Source organism: Aspergillus clavatus, genomic scaffold (assembly GCF_000002715.2).
Source record: "Aspergillus clavatus NRRL 1 1099423829802 genomic scaffold, whole genome shotgun sequence".
NCBI lineage: Eukaryota > Fungi > Ascomycota > Eurotiomycetes > Eurotiales > Aspergillaceae > Aspergillus > Aspergillus clavatus.
In genome coordinates, this window is record NW_001517097.1 from 484,579 (window position 1) to 502,360 (window position 17,782).

Sequence of the window (17,782 nt, forward strand, 5' to 3'; positions counted from 1 at the left end):
GAGAGAGAGAGAGAGAGAGAGAGAGAGAGAGAGAAGAAAAGAAGGAAGCCCGCAAATTCCAAGGAAGACGAGGTATCAATGGTCTAGGGTAAAATGGGTGAGTACTGAGTAGTTGGGTACACTGTACAGTAGTGATGAGTTGTCCACTTGTCCAAGCCACACAAGAGGAGGCTAGTGCTTTAGACCAGCTCCCAAGTAGTGATTCAGTATACAAACAAACCATTATGATCCCACTCTTATATTGCATGCCTCATTTGATATGCACCTTCTGTCTTTTCCTGACCACCCCTGGAAAGTTTTGATTTGAATTGCTATCAAAGTAGACTCCCAGGGAGATCTGACGTTGTGGTAAGGTCGGTAATAATTGATAAGTAGGTGTCACTGTCAGTCTCACTACCGAGTACCAAGACTCTGTTCCCGACTCCCCACTCTCCAGGACCCGCCAGCCACTATTCCCAATTAGGTCGTTCCTGAATCCTAGGTACTCTCAAGAAGTCAAGACCAAGAATCAAAACTCCTAACTCAGGAGTTCTTACTACTTACTCCTCCTTAGTTCATATTATTATTGATCTTATCCACATAATATCATTCATCTGCCCCACACTCGACATCGTCAGCTACGTAGTAATATAGTTTATAGTTTATAGTTAACTAGTTCTTGTATCCCAATAAATAATGTTAACGCATATTATAACAACAGAGGATTTGGAGCGAAATATGGTTGAGCAATCCTTAGGCTGTCTCCAGGGATTTAACTCTATCGGCCAATTTAATGGTGGAAGCACCGAGTTGTTACAGATTTTCAAAGACCGAATATCCTCGACACTAAATATGGAGTAAATAAGATCCCATGTTCGCACGTGCATGTCCATCACGAGGATCCTTCGAGATGATAATAATGAATAGCTCTACGGAGGACTTCTGACTCTTAGTTGTTGGCTATAATTGATAAGAGGGCTTGACCTTACATTTCCTACTTGTAACCTTGAAAAGCTTCGTTTAAGGTAGCTTGGGAAGGATGCACATCTGACTGACACCTTGAGAATTTAAATTTCGGATGTTCCAGGCCAGTGGTGCTAGAAGCCTAGAGTTTTCGGGGTTGGTTTCTGTCCATTTAGATTCGGTCGGGGTTCAAGCAGGGCAAATTCTGGACGAATCAAGCCTCTACAGTACCTATGCAGCTCCAAATACTGACTACCAAGCTTCTTATTGGACCCTCTTGATGAATTGTGTTAGGGTATCTGGTATGGTCTAAGAGCAAGCTGTGAATATAGTTTTTGGTAACTAAAATAATATGAAGGAGTACTGCTGTGTATGCGCAAACCGCCACAAGAAGCTTTGATATAAATGCATGAGTCACATGAGCCCAATTGCGTCAATGAGGATAAGACTAGAATGGTCACTTTAGTAAAGAAAGGATGTGATCAGGGCATGGGGCAGGTTAGGCTCTATATCCAGAGTACCATCAATATTACCTAGCTGCTGTTGTCAGTTGTCACTTTCCAATCCCACAGAAAAAGAAAAAAAACCATGTTTCACTATTATCTGTATTGTCACAGTGGTTCCCGTCAACAAAGTCAATGAAGAAGGAAACCAAGGCTGAAACAAACTATTATGTTGCCCTTACTCTTAGATTGAGATGGATGCCTGAACTCAACCGTTGGGGATGATTGAGAAGTCAATGGGAAATCCCCAATTAATCATATTCCTGTTCTCTTTTCTTTTCTTTTTCCCTTTTTCTTTTCTTTTTTTCTTTGTGGATGAGCGTAGTTGGTTGACATAGGAGTACGCAAGACACCACAGAAGTACAAGTACATCGCTTCCATTTCTTTTCCTTTTCCACTCTAGCCCATTGTAAAAGGGGCTAGCTCTGAAGAAGTACATATCCCATTCTTCTAGATGTTGGATTTTGACTCAGGCAACCAAAGTGAAGTTGTACAAGACATACTCTCATGGAGGAATATCGACTTACATATTAATATAAACCATTGACCGGATCCACAAGTCACAAGACCCTGTAACTCCAATCTACTGTGTAAGGCTAGAAGCTCCATCAGTCACGAACCCACGACTTCGGGAACTCATCCCCGAGCACGCACCATTCTTTCACGGTGTGTCCATAGTAGATCATCACTACTCCATAATGATGTCAAGGATGGCTTTTTAAGCCAAGCCACCGTCGGCGGAAGATCGCAGTTATTAGATACATGAAGTCTCAATCATTCGGCTCCGTAGATCATGATCCCCCGTTATTAGCCAGGATTGGACGACTAATGAATATACAAGATATCCATTCCTCCCCCTTGGCGTTCAGCAATCCTGAGAAATCTGGAATGGAGTCATCTGATCTTCGCCGAGAAGCATGTCTGCCCAAACTGGTTCCAAGGCTGGATTATCAAGTCCAGAATGATTAAGATCTGAGGCAGTGCAAACGCCGAGTCAATAGGGAAAGCTATGCAACTACTAGGCTGGGTGATCAAGTTGTCAGAACGAGCGGTAAGATGTGGATGATGCTCGACAAACTCCTCCTGAGATGTATCACTGGGACAGTTTTGGTGCAAGACGAAGCTATGTTTCAAGATAGACATATCAATTGATAACACAAGGCTTAAATCAATAACTCATCAATTATCTAGTATACATGTTTGCGAGGTCCGGACAATTTACCATTAGACCAACCAGAAACAAGAAGGAAAAACGACAAACACCAAGGTCTCTGACCTGACCCTGATATTAGCCAAGAGACAGGTACATAGAAATATAGAGTGTAAAGAAATTTTAAGTATTATGTTCACGCGAGCGATAGATTTGCTTTTGTTGGCTCGCGAGCGGCGTCCAAGAATCTTCTTTCGGGGTCTGCCCCAGAAACCGCTCCATCGGGATATAGTTCCCAGTTTGAGATTCGCCGGAGGCTGTATCGCTTGAGCGAGTCGGTGGGTTCCTGTTCGGCGTTGTAGAGGCTGGAATGTTGATCCCGTCAGTCCAGGAACCGATATGTTGAAGGTCAATTTCCTGGGAGTATCTTCAGAAGAACCAATTAGCTCCAAACCAAACAGGCTCGGTAAGCTATGCTAGGTGGGAGACCCAGGAATTAAATAAGTCTGGCTACCTTGGATTGGCCATTTTGACCAGGTTCTTGTAAAAGCTTTGTGAGATGGGCGATGAGAAAAGATGGCGGAAAGTATAGATACCTGAGGTGAGATCTTGGAAAGTCAACGAATGATCAGGTTGAGAGAAGGCTACCTATTGATCTGATAAATCTTTCTTCACGACGAGGGGCGGATCAGGTCTTTATACATGTAGTATTGTCCATTATCTCTCAGTCTTCTCCTTAGAAGTTCCGGTGCAAGTTACGTCGGCTTTCACCAGATCAAATCCTCTGGCAAACCCACCAGAGAAGGGGCATCCTAGAGGTAATGCCCCAGGCAACAGGTTGCCCATCAGGCCCAGCATCTGCTAGCCATCAATGGCTCAGATGGAAGGAACTGGTAAATTACCAAATCGTAAAGTAAATCTGCATGCTGATCTCAATCAGAATGGCTCATGTACCTGCTGCTAGATAAAGCAACTGGTCAATTCCTGAGGGTGCTTTCGAAGCACTGGGCGTTAGTTAGTTTGCACTTGCCAATGGGCAAGAGCTCATTCCATGCTCCTCGATAGATCCCTTTTGCCCTGGCGGTATAGACATTGGAGCACTCATCGCAGACAGTTGTTTGACTCTGTCTGTTGGAGATCTCAGATCCCTATTTGCCCTAAACAAATGAACACATCAAAGCGGCACTAGATTAAACAGTGAGGAAGCGGTTACCTCAGGTACCTGGTGGTTTCTCGAGATTCTGTCAGCTCAGCCTATGAGCGTCAACCGTCGCGGGCACCCCTGCCCAGTCGTCAACAGGGTCAGATGCTGATATTCTGTACGTAGTATCCTCCAACGTCTCATCTCCTTCGCACTTTGAAACCGCGCCAGTGCCCTTCCTCACCGCTGGTTTCCTAGATGAGGGACCTGGACAGCCTTGTTGTCATGACCTGCGCTGCTGCTGCGACGACGTGCGCTCGGATGACCGTTCGAGATGCTAGCGATTAAATCAGTACAACGACCAAAGAAGCCCCAAAGGCGCTTGGGTGGCAAATTTCATACTAATCTTAGTGCTAACGCTGCTCCTTCAAAACAGAAGTCATCCCATAAAAAGCTGCGTGCATATATCATGTAAGCTAGCTTAATGCACGGGAAATCCAGCCTTTTTGCTGGAAAGCCGGTCGGAGTCATTCAAAATTAGACTAAGATAGTTCTTCTAAATTGCAGAAGTTGGTAGGTAAACGTGTTAATTGTGCCCTGTTTCGCTGTGTTCAAATGATGTATCATATTTTCCTACGCGAGATATGTACTGCAGTGGGTCCCTGACTGCCTGTAAGTGTGCGGCGTCGCAACACAACTTACGCGACAGGAAAAGCGTCTGAATGCCGTACCAGGTATCCGGGTCTTGAGGGAAAGGCTGGCAGGATGTTCAGTGCTGAGTAAAGAGAAGATTCGCTGATCTGAGGGGGGACTTTAGACGCATGTGCGAGACGTGTCAGATTGCGGAGATTACTGTCATGTAGCTTATGTAAAAGTATGGAACTACGGGGTTCCTTGCATAGTTCAACAGCAATGAGATAGGAGATAGAGACCACAGTGATGGCCGACTATTCTATTGTTACAAGGTACTCTTTTATCTTGAAATTCAATCCCGCCATATAGATACATACAGAGTTCATATCCCCTGCCTTTACATTAGATCAACAAACAATGAGGGAAGAGCAATGACGCCAGTCCAAAGTAACAATCACCCAAACAGTGCGCCGTGAACATGCAGCTGACCCTTCTATCAGTAAAAGACGTCCGAAACAGAGGGGGATGTAATATGATACAGAGTTTACGCTCAAACAGAAGATTAGAATGGCGCTTGACAGTGGAGAGGCAGAGGTATGGGCAAGTGAGTTTATGACGTCGTTCCAAAGAGGCGCAGGATCACCTCGTACCTAATCCAAGAATGTCAGAAACCGATGGTCGTGAGGACGAATGAAGGAAGAAAACTCACATTCCGAACATAATGGCGGCCGACGGAACAACTCGCAACAAGTGCGGTGTAAGACCGCCATACAATCCAACCATACCTTCCTCCTTCGCCACAGTCTTGAAGCACTGCACCAGGCCCGTGTACTTCATCTGGACCTTGCCATCCCCGGCGGACACAGTGGGCGCCTGCCTCAGCCTCGTTCGCACGACTTCATGTGGGTAAGTGGCAGCCGCAGCAATCAACTTCGCCAAACCAGCAGCGCAAATTCGGCCACCCCACAACTCCACATCATCCCAGAAATTGTAGATGTGGTTGGGATCAGCACGTTTCACCGCCTCCCTGCGCGCCAGGTGCATCTTCATCTGCTCATACATCACCCACTGCAGAGTCGACTCGGTCACTCCCAGGTAGGACGCCGAAAGGCCCTTGTACAGGCCGCGAATGCCCTCATGGCGCACAGTCTGCTTGATGCAGTCCCAGCTGTTCTTATATTGGCGGCCCTTGCCGTGCTCAGCGTTCGACTTGTCCAGCTGCAAGCGTGTCTTCACCAGCCAGATGGGGTTGGTTGCTGTTCCGGTGGCAATGCCAGCGACGGCGGCCGCTGCCAGATGAATGCCAACAGGTGTTTCCCTGGCATCTCGATAGTTGAAGTAATCGCTCAGTATTCGCTTCCCGTTTCCGTAGACGTAGAAATTGATGGCACGGGCCGGAACCACTCCAATCAAATTAGGTCCCAGACCCTTGAACAAGGCGCGCCAGCCCTCGTGAACATGTATCGAGCGCAGGATCTGGAACGTTTCCTGGAAATGCAGCAAAGCGATTCGAGGAAGTGTAGCGATCGAATGGGATGGTGGCAACGGGTGAGCGGCGCGAAGGGACTTGAGCTGAGCTTGGTAGAAGTCGGATTGTAGTCGAGTTTTCAAGACATCGAGAGGGGAGGTAAGCGTAGCAGCTGTCATTCCACCAATGCTGCAGAGTCATAATCATTAGCTTCCAAAGCCTTGAATATCAGTCTCCATGGAACAAAGTAGTGTTATCGTACCCTCCAGCGACAAAGTGGGCAAAAGGCTTCGCCTGGCTGTTCCTGTCGTTATCTTGCGGTATAACCTCACCAGTTTCCCTTGACTGTATCATGAGTTCTTCACCGATATCATCTCCTTTTCCCAGATGCGCCTGCGCAGAGCTGGTTTGGGAAGTGGTTGAAAAAGGCATCAACAAGAGCTGGGGTATAATCGGGATGAGCGTGTAGTCAGGAAGATCAGTCTCGGGCCGGGAGCTTGGAATCAACCGAAGTCGCGGATACCATGAAAATACGAAGCTCCAAGAATGGCGTATAAGCAAATTAGTAGAATGAACCCCGACTTAAGATAAGGAGGGTGTAGCGTGGAGGTGCCGATGCTCTTGATCAATTTTTCGAGGATGGCTTATTTTTTGCTCGGCGGAATCTGGGCGGATCTCAAGCTGCCATTGCCGATTGGCAAATCTTTTCCGTCGCCGCTTTTACAACTAATGCAGGAACGTCTATAGAGCTCTGAGAATATTATTCCAAGGAGGAAATCTGGTGAGCGGTTGAATTACCGGTATTTAGTTGAATTCGACGCCGGCTTCCGATCTACGTTGTAAAGGCAAAGTATCCGGATAGCGGGTCAATCGTGGTCATGACGCATCTTGCCTCCCGCCAGGATACCACTACGAAGGTTCCAAGTATAGACTTAATATGCACGAAATTCCCAAACAAGGAATCAAAGCGTTTGATTGGAGGTAGTACCATCAAGGGCTACCGACAATGCAGGACTTTTCATACGCCAAAAGGCCGGGGAAACCTTGGTAAACCGTGCATTCGTGACAAAATAGCCTGGCGCATCTGTTTCTCGGAGGGAATCGAAAGATTTGTCTTTTTTCCTTTCATTGAGGGGAATCTATGCACAGGCTTAAGATGTGCCAGAACATCTGAGAACCCTAATTTTTTTTATCGCTTCGTCTCAATGCAAAGTCCACCCATACATGGAAAAAACCCAGAAACACCAAACAACCGCATCGACCATATCCATTCGTTTAGATGTGGGTGTCGTAAGGGATGGGGGTGATGGTCTCAGCGGCAACACCCTCGACAAGGTGAGCCTCACGGGGCATGGCGGGCTGTCTCTTCAGGTGGAGGTGGATACCCTCCTCCTTGGCCTGGCGCTTCTTGGCGGCGTTCTCCTTGACACGCTTGATGAAGTCCTCGCGGGAACGGGAGTGCTTGACGTGCTCAACGCGGATGTTGATGCGCTTCTCGAGATAGCGGTTGCCGACGACCTTGTAGAGGAGGACACCGACGGAGGACTTGGTAACGTTGTAGACGACACCGGTCTTACCGTTGTAGACCTTGTAGGGCATACTGTTTCATCATTCTCAGCAAACCGTTCTTCTCTGATTTCAAACGACAATCACGACATAATCCGCGCGTTTCGAACTCCTTGTGATGGCAGCAGGTGGAGGGGAAAGTACTGACCCCTTCTGGACGGCACCGTTGACCTTGACATCCACGATATCGCCAACCCTGTAATCATACTAATCAGACCCTGTTCTCCAAATTTTCCACCGTTGTATCTCGAATTTTTTGGGCGTACCGGTAGGTCTTCAGGTAGGTCGACAGATGGATCTGGCCGTGCTCCTTGAAGTTGCGGCTAAAGGCATACTATAACAACCATCAGCGCTCCGTTCGAGGCCGCAAAAAAAACGTCGGGTAGATTCTGTCGTTCAAACGTACGCGAGTGCCTGCTCTCAAACCGTGGGAGTGACCCATTTCTGCGGTGTTGGTGTTGCTGGTGTTGAAAAATTGTCGACAACGAAGAAGTGCCTCGTCCTGCCGCACTTAGTGAGGATGTAGACTTCAGATGCTTGGTTGTGCTTCCCAGCCCTAACCCTACCCCACTAGCCACAATGGGTCTAGCCCCACAACTTGATCCTCGCTAAGCTATCTCCTTCAACCTTCAACTTCTCATCATCGCGGCTTTTGTGAAGTTTGGTGTGTTCGACAATCCCACGACAACGCAGAATCAGCAGCCATGGCCCCCGCTCCGTGAGTACAGCTCTGCGATGAAATGCTGAAATTATGTCGCATCGTTCTAACCGCCATTTTTGCGTTACAGTCGCGTTTACTCCAAGACCTACAAGGTCCCCCGTCGTCGTAAGTAAAATCCAAGATATCCAGAATTGGAAAAATTGTCAAAGTCGGATCAAGCGCTAACTTGTGTTCAGCTTTCGAGTCGGCCCGTCTGTTAGTACTCTCCGGCCACTGATCAGAAGCGTGCTTCTGTTTATGTCGTGTGTTCCATGCCTAACCTGTAGTCGATAGTGACTCGGAACTGAAGACTGTCGGCGAGTACGGCCTGCGCAACAAGCGTGAGGTGTGGCGTGTCCAGCTCACCCTGTCCAAGATCCGTCGTGCTGCTCGGTATGCACCCATTGAACTGGTGAAATCATATCGGAACAACGACTAATCGATCCCTGATACAGTGAGCTTCTCACCCTCGACGAGAAGGACCCCAAGCGTCTTTTCGAAGGTAATGCTTTGATTCGCCGTCTGGTCCGCATCGGTGTGCTCGATGAGTCCCGCTTGAAGCTCGATTACGTCCTGGCCCTTCGCATCGAGGACTTCTTGGAGCGTCGTCTGCAGACCTGCGTCTACAAGCTCGGCCTCGCCAAGTCCATCCACCACGCCCGTGTCCTGATCAAGCAGCGTCACATCCGGTATGCTTCACCTGAGAACATCTTTTAAGACTATTTACTTATTGGCGTTCTCCACTAGTGTCGGCAAGCAGATCGTCAACGTGCCTTCCTTCATGGTCCGCCTGGACTCCCAGAAGCACATTGACTTCGCTCTCACCTCCCCCTACGGTGGTGGCCGCCCTGGCCGTGTCCAGCGCAAGAAGGCTGCTGCTGCCGCTGGTGGCGAGGGTGACGAGGGTGAGGAGGATGAGGAGTAAATGTTTAATCAAAAGTCAGGAGTACGGACGGGTCTCGTTTTGGGAACCAAAATCTCACGGGGTTCCATTGTGTCTGCAGCATAGCGTATCATGTTGTATGATCGTGCATGTCAATGAATTCAAATGGCCTAGCGGCTCTATTCCGAGACCCAAAGTCAAATCTTTCACCACGTAAGAGTATATCTCACACTTGCCGTATATACATAATGCCTCAAATGCCCCAACACCGGATATCCGTAGACGCCTTTCCAATCAAGCCGCTCCCCAGCCTTATCCCTCAACACCGACGAGCTTCTTGAGTGTCTCCTCCGCATTCCGATACCATCGACCCATTTCCTCCAATCCATCACTCTCACCCTCTTGCTTCATTCTCTGGGCCTCCCGCGCTTGCATAGTGGCTTCGCTCCTTCTCCTTTCAAGTACACCAAGTTCCCTCTCCATTGCCTCGGCCTCGCGTGCCTTCCGGGGCAAAGCATTCTGTACTGCGGCAAGTTGCCGATTTAATGCCGCAAGTTCTGCCTCGCGCTCGGCTACCAGGGACAGCGTTGCCGGGAGCGGCAGGTTCTGGGACGACGAAGAGCCCATATTGGCGACCTGCTTCGCGCGCAGTCCGGCGATGGTGGATTCTAGGTTCTCGATGGATTCGGGAAGAGTGGACAGCTGCGTCATCTGTGTTTGGATATTCTTATACCCTGTCGGACGATTGGTTTAGCGAGTCGCGTCGGCGTAGAAGGTTAACTTTTGAGAGATAGAGAACTCACGGCTTGCCAAATCCCGACCCATCTTCTCCATTTCTTCGATCATCACCCTCACCTCTTCCTTACGCGCTTGCAGCGCGGCTTTCACTTCGGCCAGCTGCCCTTCTAACTCGATGTTCTCATTGTGGCCGACGACTAGCGGCGGATCGCCCACGATCGCTCGTAGGAATTTTTCTTTCGTCACTTGCTCGACGTAGGAAAAGCGCAATTTGGAAAATAGTTCCTACAATTAGTATTGGAGAATGCGCATTAGCATTGATGCGAACATCGGAGAGGCTTGGTTCGTACCTTGTAGTGTGTCAAGTCTGCCTCGAGAGACGCAGGAGAGGGATTGTCAATAACGGAGACATCAGATCTGCGCTTTGATGGTGATGGATTGTAATTTTCGACATTTGACGAGGATATAGGCTCGCTTATACGGATGATAGCAAGACGAGTGTTCAATTCACCGTTTTCTTTCTCCTGTTGTTGAAGCTGCTCGAGTAGTCCCGCGGGGTTCTGGTCCGCCATTGTCAGACGATGTTTCTTCCCAGTGGCGTATGTTCACCAAGAAATAGGTATCTAGAAATAGAGGACACTAGATCAAGATTCCTCAAAATGCGTATGTCCCCCAACAGGAAAGTCACCGTCAGTTAATAGATGAGTCTGCTCACGCGTTGGCGGGTTGACAACAGAAAAGTAAACAAATCCTTATCGATTACGGCAATCACCCAGCGACACCGCTCTGAATGGGATTTGGCGCCACTTCCACCACCACTTCTTTCATTTGTACAAGATTTCAAATGATGAGCAGTTGAAAGCTCTCCATACGTCTTTCAATTTATAACCCTTTACCCCTGCATAGCGTCACATCTTCTGAGCGAAATCCAGATACCGGAATCGCATTTTATTCCTCTGGCTGGCAATTGCTGGCAATTGCTCTCCCCACGATCATGCCTTTTAACACTACAGAGGCAAATGCTGACCTCGATAACGACTATGTCGTACAAGTACTAGCAAGCGAAGCTCGGGACAGCTCACTTAAGTACTCTACACAAGGGCTGGGCGCTTATCTTCCGAAAAGGTATTATACTTGATATATAGTGTCACCACGCTTGGGATGGGGCTGATGGATAGTCTATCGCAGGCCTACTGGTGCAGCTCCAAAACCGAACACAAGGTTCTTACGCAATATTATTAAAGAAACGGATAGTCACAATGCCTCCCTGAAGCGAAAAGAAGAGAGAGAGGCCAGAGAACGGATGCGACAGCTACGGGGCCAGGTTTCTGCCTCAGCGCGAGATGACCGAGCACACGATCGTCATCGCTTGCGAATGCAGTCGGACGACGCGAGATCTCGAGGACACAGAAGAGAAGATCGTGATGAAAGGCATCGGACTCACCGAGAAAGATATGGAAGTACTTCAGCGTCCCCAGATAGAGATCGGCCCCGCAGACACCGACGAACGCATGAATCTCGCGGCACCGATGAGACTTACGATCGATCTTCCAGAAAGGAACGGCGGCGGCGGTCAACCTCGAGAAGCCGATCGCCACGGCGCGAGCGTTCTGATGCTCGCGATCGTCACCGACATCGAAAACGCACCCGATCGTTGTCGCGATCTCACTCTTCATCGCCAGTTAGACATGGGAGTCGGAGAGGAAGGCTTGATTATAGGAACAGAGAGGACGGTGGGAGAAAGAGTAATCGCAATACTCATGACGATCGCTCACCGCGGAGACACAAACATACAAGGGATGAAATTTCCATACCGCGCACATCGGCTTCTCAGCAAAAGGAATCCGGATATGGGTCGGATCCACTTGAGGAGCTGGTTGGGCCTTTACCTCCCAAACAAGACGGTCTTCATGGATCTGGGCCAATCCGCTCTCGAGGCAGAGGCGCCTACAGACCCAATGCAAGCAATATTGACGCCCACTTCGCTGACGACTACGACCCGACTTTGGATGTTCAGCTAGAGGACGATAATTTGATTGAGAGTAGCAGGCCCTCTCGGCGTCCAGTTGCAGGTCTCATGACAGGAGACGATGACTGGGAACTTGCTCTCGAAGCGCTCCGCGACCGAACCCGCTGGAGACAGAAGGGAGAGGAACGATTACGAGAGGCGGGTTGCAATAATGCTGTTGTAGACCGGTGGAAGCATAGCTCCAGTGCTCCTGGTGGTGATGATGAAGGCAGACTCGAAGACGTCAAATGGTCAAAGAAGGGCGAAGGTCGAGAATGGGATCGGGGGAAGTTCGTTGATGCTGATGGACATGTTGATGTGAAGGCTTCATGGTAGCATGTTTCATTCACTGGGGGAAATGGTCATTGAGAAGCTTATATTGCTATAGTGATATGATGTAAATTAGCCTAGTTGGAGTTGCTGGCATCCCAATTATGATTGATGAGTATCTTACGAGTATGAGGGTTCCATGTACATAGGTGATGGTATCCAAAATATATTAGGACAAGGTAGCAATGCAATATATATATATATATATATGCTCTCCACTGCTTCTCAAAATGACCAACCTCAGCACTATACAAGCAACGTCCGCTAATATAATTTCTCTCTGTACTGGAACGACAGCGTACAGAATTTCAACTGTTGTATTGAAGCTCAGATCCATCTTCCCCAAGACTCTTCAATTCTCTTGCACATAGCGCAGAATCCACTTCTACCTGCCAAGAAAAATGGGACGTGGATTCCGCAGCTTTGTCACAGTGCGGAAATACAGACTGCAGCCAACTGAGACACACCTGCACAATTTTATGGCACACGCCATATTCCTCATGGATGGCTCTAAAGACCTCAGAATTAGTCTATCTGCTTTGCTGACAATTAATACAGAAGTACAGTCAGATAGATGATAAATGGATCAAATGTTGTGGAGCGTGCGATTTCTCGGCCTGATTGATTAGATATAAAGACCATCGGGGGGCTCAGCCGTGATCTCATCTCATCTTTATTTCTCTTTAATGTTGCTGCAACTATACATTTCTTGAGCTGGGCTGTAACTTCCACATACCCTCAGGATATTATCTTGCTATTTCACTTTATCTCACTATACTTTCCTGATATCCCCAGAGTGAACGATGACTGACGCATTCGCATTCACATATCCCTCCCCGCTTGAGGGCTACGAAAACCTCGAGCCACTGTCGGAGTAAGCTGCAGCCTGCTGCTAACGGGATACTGCATTCCAAGCAATTAATGATTATCTGGTAAATTGAGCTAATAGTCACTCTATAGTGAGCGGAATGAAGACGGAAAGTCCTTCAAGAACCCGCAACATGGGATACTAAGTAAAGCATATGAGGAATTCCCTGATCCTCTTGCAAAAGGAGGTCGTGGGGGCTTCGACATTCATATCTACCACTTCCAGGTTAGTATTGAAAATCGGCTGTGACTGCCAATAGTCTGCCCTCCTCTCCCCTCCCCATTCTTAAGAAACATGCATATTGACTTCCTTGGGTAGAATAACCCAGACCAAGTCGCTTACGCTAGAGCTCTATGGGAGAGAATCAGGCGAGAATGTGAGTTTCCGTCTAGTGGCGCTGACGGCTTCAAACATAGGAAGCTTGTCATGTCTCCACTGGCGTTAAAGACCAGAGGTCAGCTAACAGCATGCAGTTCCCGAGCTTCGCATCTACACCTTCTACGACAAGCCACTCGGGCCTCATCCAGTCGCCATGTTCGAAGTCAATGTTTTCACGCCCGCTCAGTTTGGCGCTTTCGTGCCCTGGCTCATAATCAATCGGGGGCCATTAAGTGCCCTGGTTCATCCGAACACGATAAACTCGGAGGAGGAACGGAATCATACGCAGCGTGCCACATGGCTGGGAGATAGGATTCCGTTGGACCTTCGGGTGTTCAAGTTGATGAAAGAGGCAGAGAAGAAGAGGGCGCTGGAAGCTGAGCAGAATGCGGGAAAGTCATGATCGCAGAGACACACGCATCTGGTCACGATGATTTGAAAGGATGTAGTATAGAATGAAAGATATGAACAGTCAATGCAGATTCGCCAACTGTGCCACACTTCGCTGACGGAGTCAGGGACTTGTTTGTTGAGTTGATACTACAGATTAAGTTTATAGGCAAGACACAGGATGACATGTGACCAAAGACATCCAGATACCGAACGGATCTTAAGTATCACAACTCCTCTTCAGCAGACGGCTGGAAATGACGAGATTTCCATCTCGACAGGGATCCCTTGAGCAGCTCTAGTAGGAAGAAAGAACCCTTGTAAGCCGTTGTTTGCGCTTGGCTAACAGCATCACAGGATCCCTCCACGATGTAACTCAGCATCAATGTGACTGGGCAGTCACACGTCCCTTCGGCTTCGAAATGAAATGCTTGATTGCACCATCCACTTCATACTAATCCCACTACGGAATGACCCCAAACCAATAAGGCAGTTGATATACTTCACGTCAACGGAAGTTCAATTCGGATCGCTTCGCTCTTGCACGAGGTTGATTCGGGGGCCACTGATGGATACCATACACTATCAGCTGCTGACTGGCTGTGTTCTACTAGTTTAGTCTGCAGATATCTGGATTGTCAAGGTAGGATCTAAAGAGTGGTCAGGAGGGCTAAGTATAAATCTGTGAATCCCTGTCACCACACGCTTTATAAGGTGCCTGCCGCTGATGTCTTGTGTAAGGGCATATTCCATCGGCACTGCCAGATAACCGGTAGACACATGGCTGCACCTCGAACACTTTGATTGTTTCCTGCATCACATCAACATGTGGACTTCAATCTTCATTCCCGCAGCGTACTTGCTCCAATCGACAACGGCCATCACTGATGGTGGAGTGAAGGAATTGCCTGCGACAGAAATACCAAGTTTTGTCCTGGAATATGGTGCGTTTCCATTCCCGAATCACAGTGAATTTGGCCTCTGACTGGGTGCAGCACCGCTCGTATGGCTGCATAGTCAGGATGTGTACATGCCTTCCGACATTGGCCAGCAGCTGGTGCACACTACACCGATGGTGGACTGGAAAGGCATCTCAGGGGCCTCGTCGCCTTTGACTCTGGACAATCTTGACAGCCTGAATGATCTGGGAAACACGAGCGTTTATTTGACATCGCATGAGGGCATCGATGCACAGCCTCAACCGCCATGGTTCCGTGGCACCGTCCCGGACCAGCAAGGTAAGACGGAGGGTGCGATCTCATCGGTGATTGTGGTTCGTGATCACAACAATGGAACCTTAGATGCCTTTTACTTCTATTTCTATGCGTGAGTGATTTAGAGCTTCTCAGCTCGAGGCTGTGTGTGTATTGACAAGTTAGGTATAATCAAGGCAATACCGTTCTGGGAATGGAATTCGGCGATCATATTGGCGATTGGTAAGTTGTTGTCCAGATTTGAAGTTGTTTACGTGCTCTAATACCGCGCAGGGAGCATAATATGATTCGGTTCCAGAATGGCAGCCCTCAAGCAATCTGGTACAGCCAGCATGCTGGAGGACAAGCTTTCACCTACAACGCGACTGAAAAGCAAGGCAAGCGGCCGTACGCATATTCGGCAAACGGGACGCATGCAGTCTACGTTATTGCCGGGTAAAGAAACCATTCTAGATGGATATTAGAGGAATACTGAATGCATGTGCAGGAACCACGACCATGCCATTCCCCATTTGAACCTCCCAGTAGGATTCGTTGTTGATCATACCGACCGCGGAAAGTTGTGGGATCCGACGCTGAGCGCTTACGCATACAGCTATGATGCCAACAGCAGAACCTTCTTGCCATATGACCCTAGCTACCCGGTAAACTGGTTGAATTACAACGGTCAGTGGGGAGACGATGCACTGCCTGGAGGACCAGAGCTTTTCGGGCAAGCGAAATATACCGCTGGCCCAAATGGCCCAAAATTCAAGAAGCTTCTTCGCGAGAAAGTGTGCCCGAGCGATCCATGCACCGTTCTCCCGTTTCGGATTTGGATGGAAACGTCAGAAGAGCAACAGAGGGCGTGAAACGCCGCGTCTGAATCCACGGCTATAGAAGGATGTGTAGAAGACGAGGCAATTTGCAAGTGTGTCTCACCAGATACACCTGAGAAGTATGCTTAGGAAGGGCAAGGTCTAGTCTTGTAGGAATAGACCCTGATGACGAGTGCGACTCCCAAGTATACTCAGGTCCTGTGACTCGTAACAAAATCGTTATACCTTAAGCACGAAGCAGATGCCCCGTTCCCCAGGCATCCACCCCCGTTCATTCACTTCCTTCCCTTTTGGGCTTCCCACCAGGCAGCATATGCCCCCCCGTCATCTATTACCCAGCAAGGAACCGGGGGCGATAGTGCAGCGGTCATCATCTGCGAGCAGCCTGTCATTGAGACAGGCTCTCGCGACAGCTGCAGTAGGTCCCCGGTTCGAATACAGCCTCTGCTCCCTTCAAAAATAGGAGCAGGGGTTGGGCAGAATATTGAGGGGGTCGTACACCTGCCCTTTATTCTGTTTTGCTTCTTGAGTATATTTGCTTTCCTTTTTTTGATCCTAATCCATCCAGATTATTGGATCGATCTCCTGGATATACTGTACTCCGTAGAGATCGTATCTGTTGTTTCTCTGATGATGCTTTGGTATACCAGCAAGCAAGGAGTTGTTGTACCTATACAACTGTGTCAATGGCGAGTCACCTGACTGTTTCTGAGTGGTCTGCGACCACCTGTTGCTCGGATACAGCCTGAAGCTCTGATCACCATACAATACTGAATACCTCTGTAGGTTGCATCTGTATGCCATCTTGAATCAGGCATGTTGAAGAAGATATGGAGATATTAGATAGATCAAGACAAGGCCCCACGTGTGGGGAGTTTTGATCACTGCTTGATCTCAGGATGGCCCCATCAGGCCCAGAATGACCAGTTGACCACCCACTATATTGTCGACTCGCTTTTCATCACAGTCAAGATGGCATTTATAAAAAGGACATTTTGGATGTCTTTAAGCTTCGGATAGCATTCCACCACAGTCCTCATATTGCGAGCTATCTATCATTCTATCTAGTGCCGGTCAGGCTCAAGTTGTACACACTACATACAGTAGCATATCTTGGCATACTACGAACCAGACACGGGTAGGCATAGCAATTACCCCTGACTAAGTGAAAAAAAAAGTGGACTAATTTGCATGACCGTTGTGATTGTCTGATCGATGTGGATGTGTCAGAACTCTGAATTTATTATTGATCGGGGTCAAGTATGAAGTAATTGTTGAAAGGGACTTTGTCATGGTCATCAATGAGCTTGCCATTGAGAATGTCAGTCATGGAATTCGCATTCTCATAACAAATGCCATTCCATACTCGACCAGCCCTTGAGCCGTCGATTTTATCCGTGGCTAGCTGCGAATAAAATTGCCCGTTCTTTGACCCCTCCTCTGTACACTGTAAGACCAACACCACAGCCAGTAAGACTGCGTAGTGCGTACAAACTTCAGAGAACGGAAGACGGAGAGAGGGAAACAACCCATGCACCGGTCACCGAGCCTAAGCCTATTATTGAAGGTATCTAATTAGTCCCAAGTCTAAGCCCAAGTGAGCAGGTTCGTTTTCAGTGGAGAACTAACTAAAAGGCCGAGCCCCTTCAAGGTTATTATTCGCTTCTGTGTTTGCCCCTGAATCTCAATCCCGACGAGCTCAAGAACTTCACGGAGAGAGAGAGAGAGAGAGTCAGATTGAAGTCGAGAAAATCCTGTAGACGGAATAGAATTATTAGCATGCAATGTGATCAAGGCACTCTATGTACGGAGTAGCAGGAATTGACTCGAAGCTTTTGTCCTGGTTTGTTTCGACAAGAAGGCAGAACAAGAGGGGCTGCAATGGCCATACTAGATATCACCATCGTCCGTCTTCGTCTTTAGCTGATCATCATCAGTTCGGGCCGTCGTCGATTTCCCTCCATTTCAACTGATTCTTGACCGGGCAAACTTCCTTCTCTTCACCATCTTCCGGTCTTTCTTTCCCTTCCACTTTTTTCTTTTCCTCCAAGC

The 17,782-nt window shown here is 48.3% G+C and overlaps 7 protein-coding genes across 7 annotated transcripts, besides 3 other annotated features; 4 read left to right on the forward strand and 3 right to left on the reverse strand.

Moving 5' to 3' along the window:
* Positions 1-33: part of a microsatellite that runs on past the window's edge.
* Positions 1-34: part of a microsatellite that runs on past the window's edge.
* A 4,945-nt stretch (positions 35-4,979) lies between these two features.
* Positions 4,980-6,269, reverse strand: ACLA_034900 (putative mitochondrial carrier protein (Rim2); the record flags this gene model as incomplete). The annotated part of the gene is made up of 3 exons (XM_001270712.1): positions 4,980-5,019; positions 5,079-6,026; positions 6,100-6,269. 3 exons carry the CDS (start codon positions 6,267-6,269, stop codon positions 4,980-4,982), a joined length of 1,158 nt encoding a protein of 385 aa, XP_001270713.1.
* Positions 6,270-7,112: 843 nt separating this feature from the next.
* ACLA_034910 (60S ribosomal protein eL21) lies at positions 7,113-7,845 on the reverse strand (the record flags this gene model as incomplete). The annotated part of the gene is made up of 4 exons (XM_001270713.1): positions 7,113-7,437; positions 7,552-7,599; positions 7,670-7,737; positions 7,810-7,845. The coding sequence occupies 4 exons, from the start codon at positions 7,843-7,845 to the stop codon at positions 7,113-7,115; spliced, it is 477 nt and encodes a 158-aa protein (XP_001270714.1).
* A 262-nt stretch (positions 7,846-8,107) lies between these two features.
* Positions 8,108-9,028, forward strand: ACLA_034920 (40S ribosomal protein uS4; the record flags this gene model as incomplete). Its single annotated transcript, XM_001270714.1, has 6 exons — positions 8,108-8,121; positions 8,192-8,229; positions 8,301-8,319; positions 8,398-8,496; positions 8,559-8,792; positions 8,851-9,028. The coding sequence occupies 6 exons, from the start codon at positions 8,108-8,110 to the stop codon at positions 9,026-9,028; spliced, it is 582 nt and encodes a 193-aa protein (XP_001270715.1).
* Positions 9,029-9,298: 270 nt separating this feature from the next.
* ACLA_034930 (uncharacterized protein) lies at positions 9,299-10,296 on the reverse strand (the record flags this gene model as incomplete). The annotated part of the gene is made up of 3 exons (XM_001270715.1): positions 9,299-9,720; positions 9,790-10,009; positions 10,075-10,296. 3 exons carry the CDS (start codon positions 10,294-10,296, stop codon positions 9,299-9,301), a joined length of 864 nt encoding a protein of 287 aa, XP_001270716.1.
* Positions 10,297-11,067: 771 nt separating this feature from the next.
* ACLA_034940 (uncharacterized protein) lies at positions 11,068-12,068 on the forward strand (the record flags this gene model as incomplete). The annotated part of the gene is made up of 2 exons (XM_001270716.1): positions 11,068-11,457; positions 11,559-12,068. The coding sequence occupies 2 exons, from the start codon at positions 11,068-11,070 to the stop codon at positions 12,066-12,068; spliced, it is 900 nt and encodes a 299-aa protein (XP_001270717.1).
* Positions 12,069-12,252: 184 nt separating this feature from the next.
* Positions 12,253-12,272: a microsatellite.
* Positions 12,273-12,865: 593 nt separating this feature from the next.
* On the forward strand, positions 12,866-13,711 carry ACLA_034950 (uncharacterized protein; the record flags this gene model as incomplete). The annotated part of the gene is made up of 4 exons (XM_001270717.1): positions 12,866-12,936; positions 13,023-13,155; positions 13,249-13,306; positions 13,404-13,711. 4 exons carry the CDS (start codon positions 12,866-12,868, stop codon positions 13,709-13,711), a joined length of 570 nt encoding a protein of 189 aa, XP_001270718.1.
* An 813-nt stretch (positions 13,712-14,524) lies between these two features.
* On the forward strand, positions 14,525-15,763 carry ACLA_034960 (uncharacterized protein; the record flags this gene model as incomplete). Its single annotated transcript, XM_001270718.1, has 5 exons — positions 14,525-14,642; positions 14,694-15,024; positions 15,078-15,134; positions 15,186-15,347; positions 15,400-15,763. The coding sequence occupies 5 exons, from the start codon at positions 14,525-14,527 to the stop codon at positions 15,761-15,763; spliced, it is 1,032 nt and encodes a 343-aa protein (XP_001270719.1).
* Between the last annotated feature and the right edge of the window lie 2,019 nt (positions 15,764-17,782).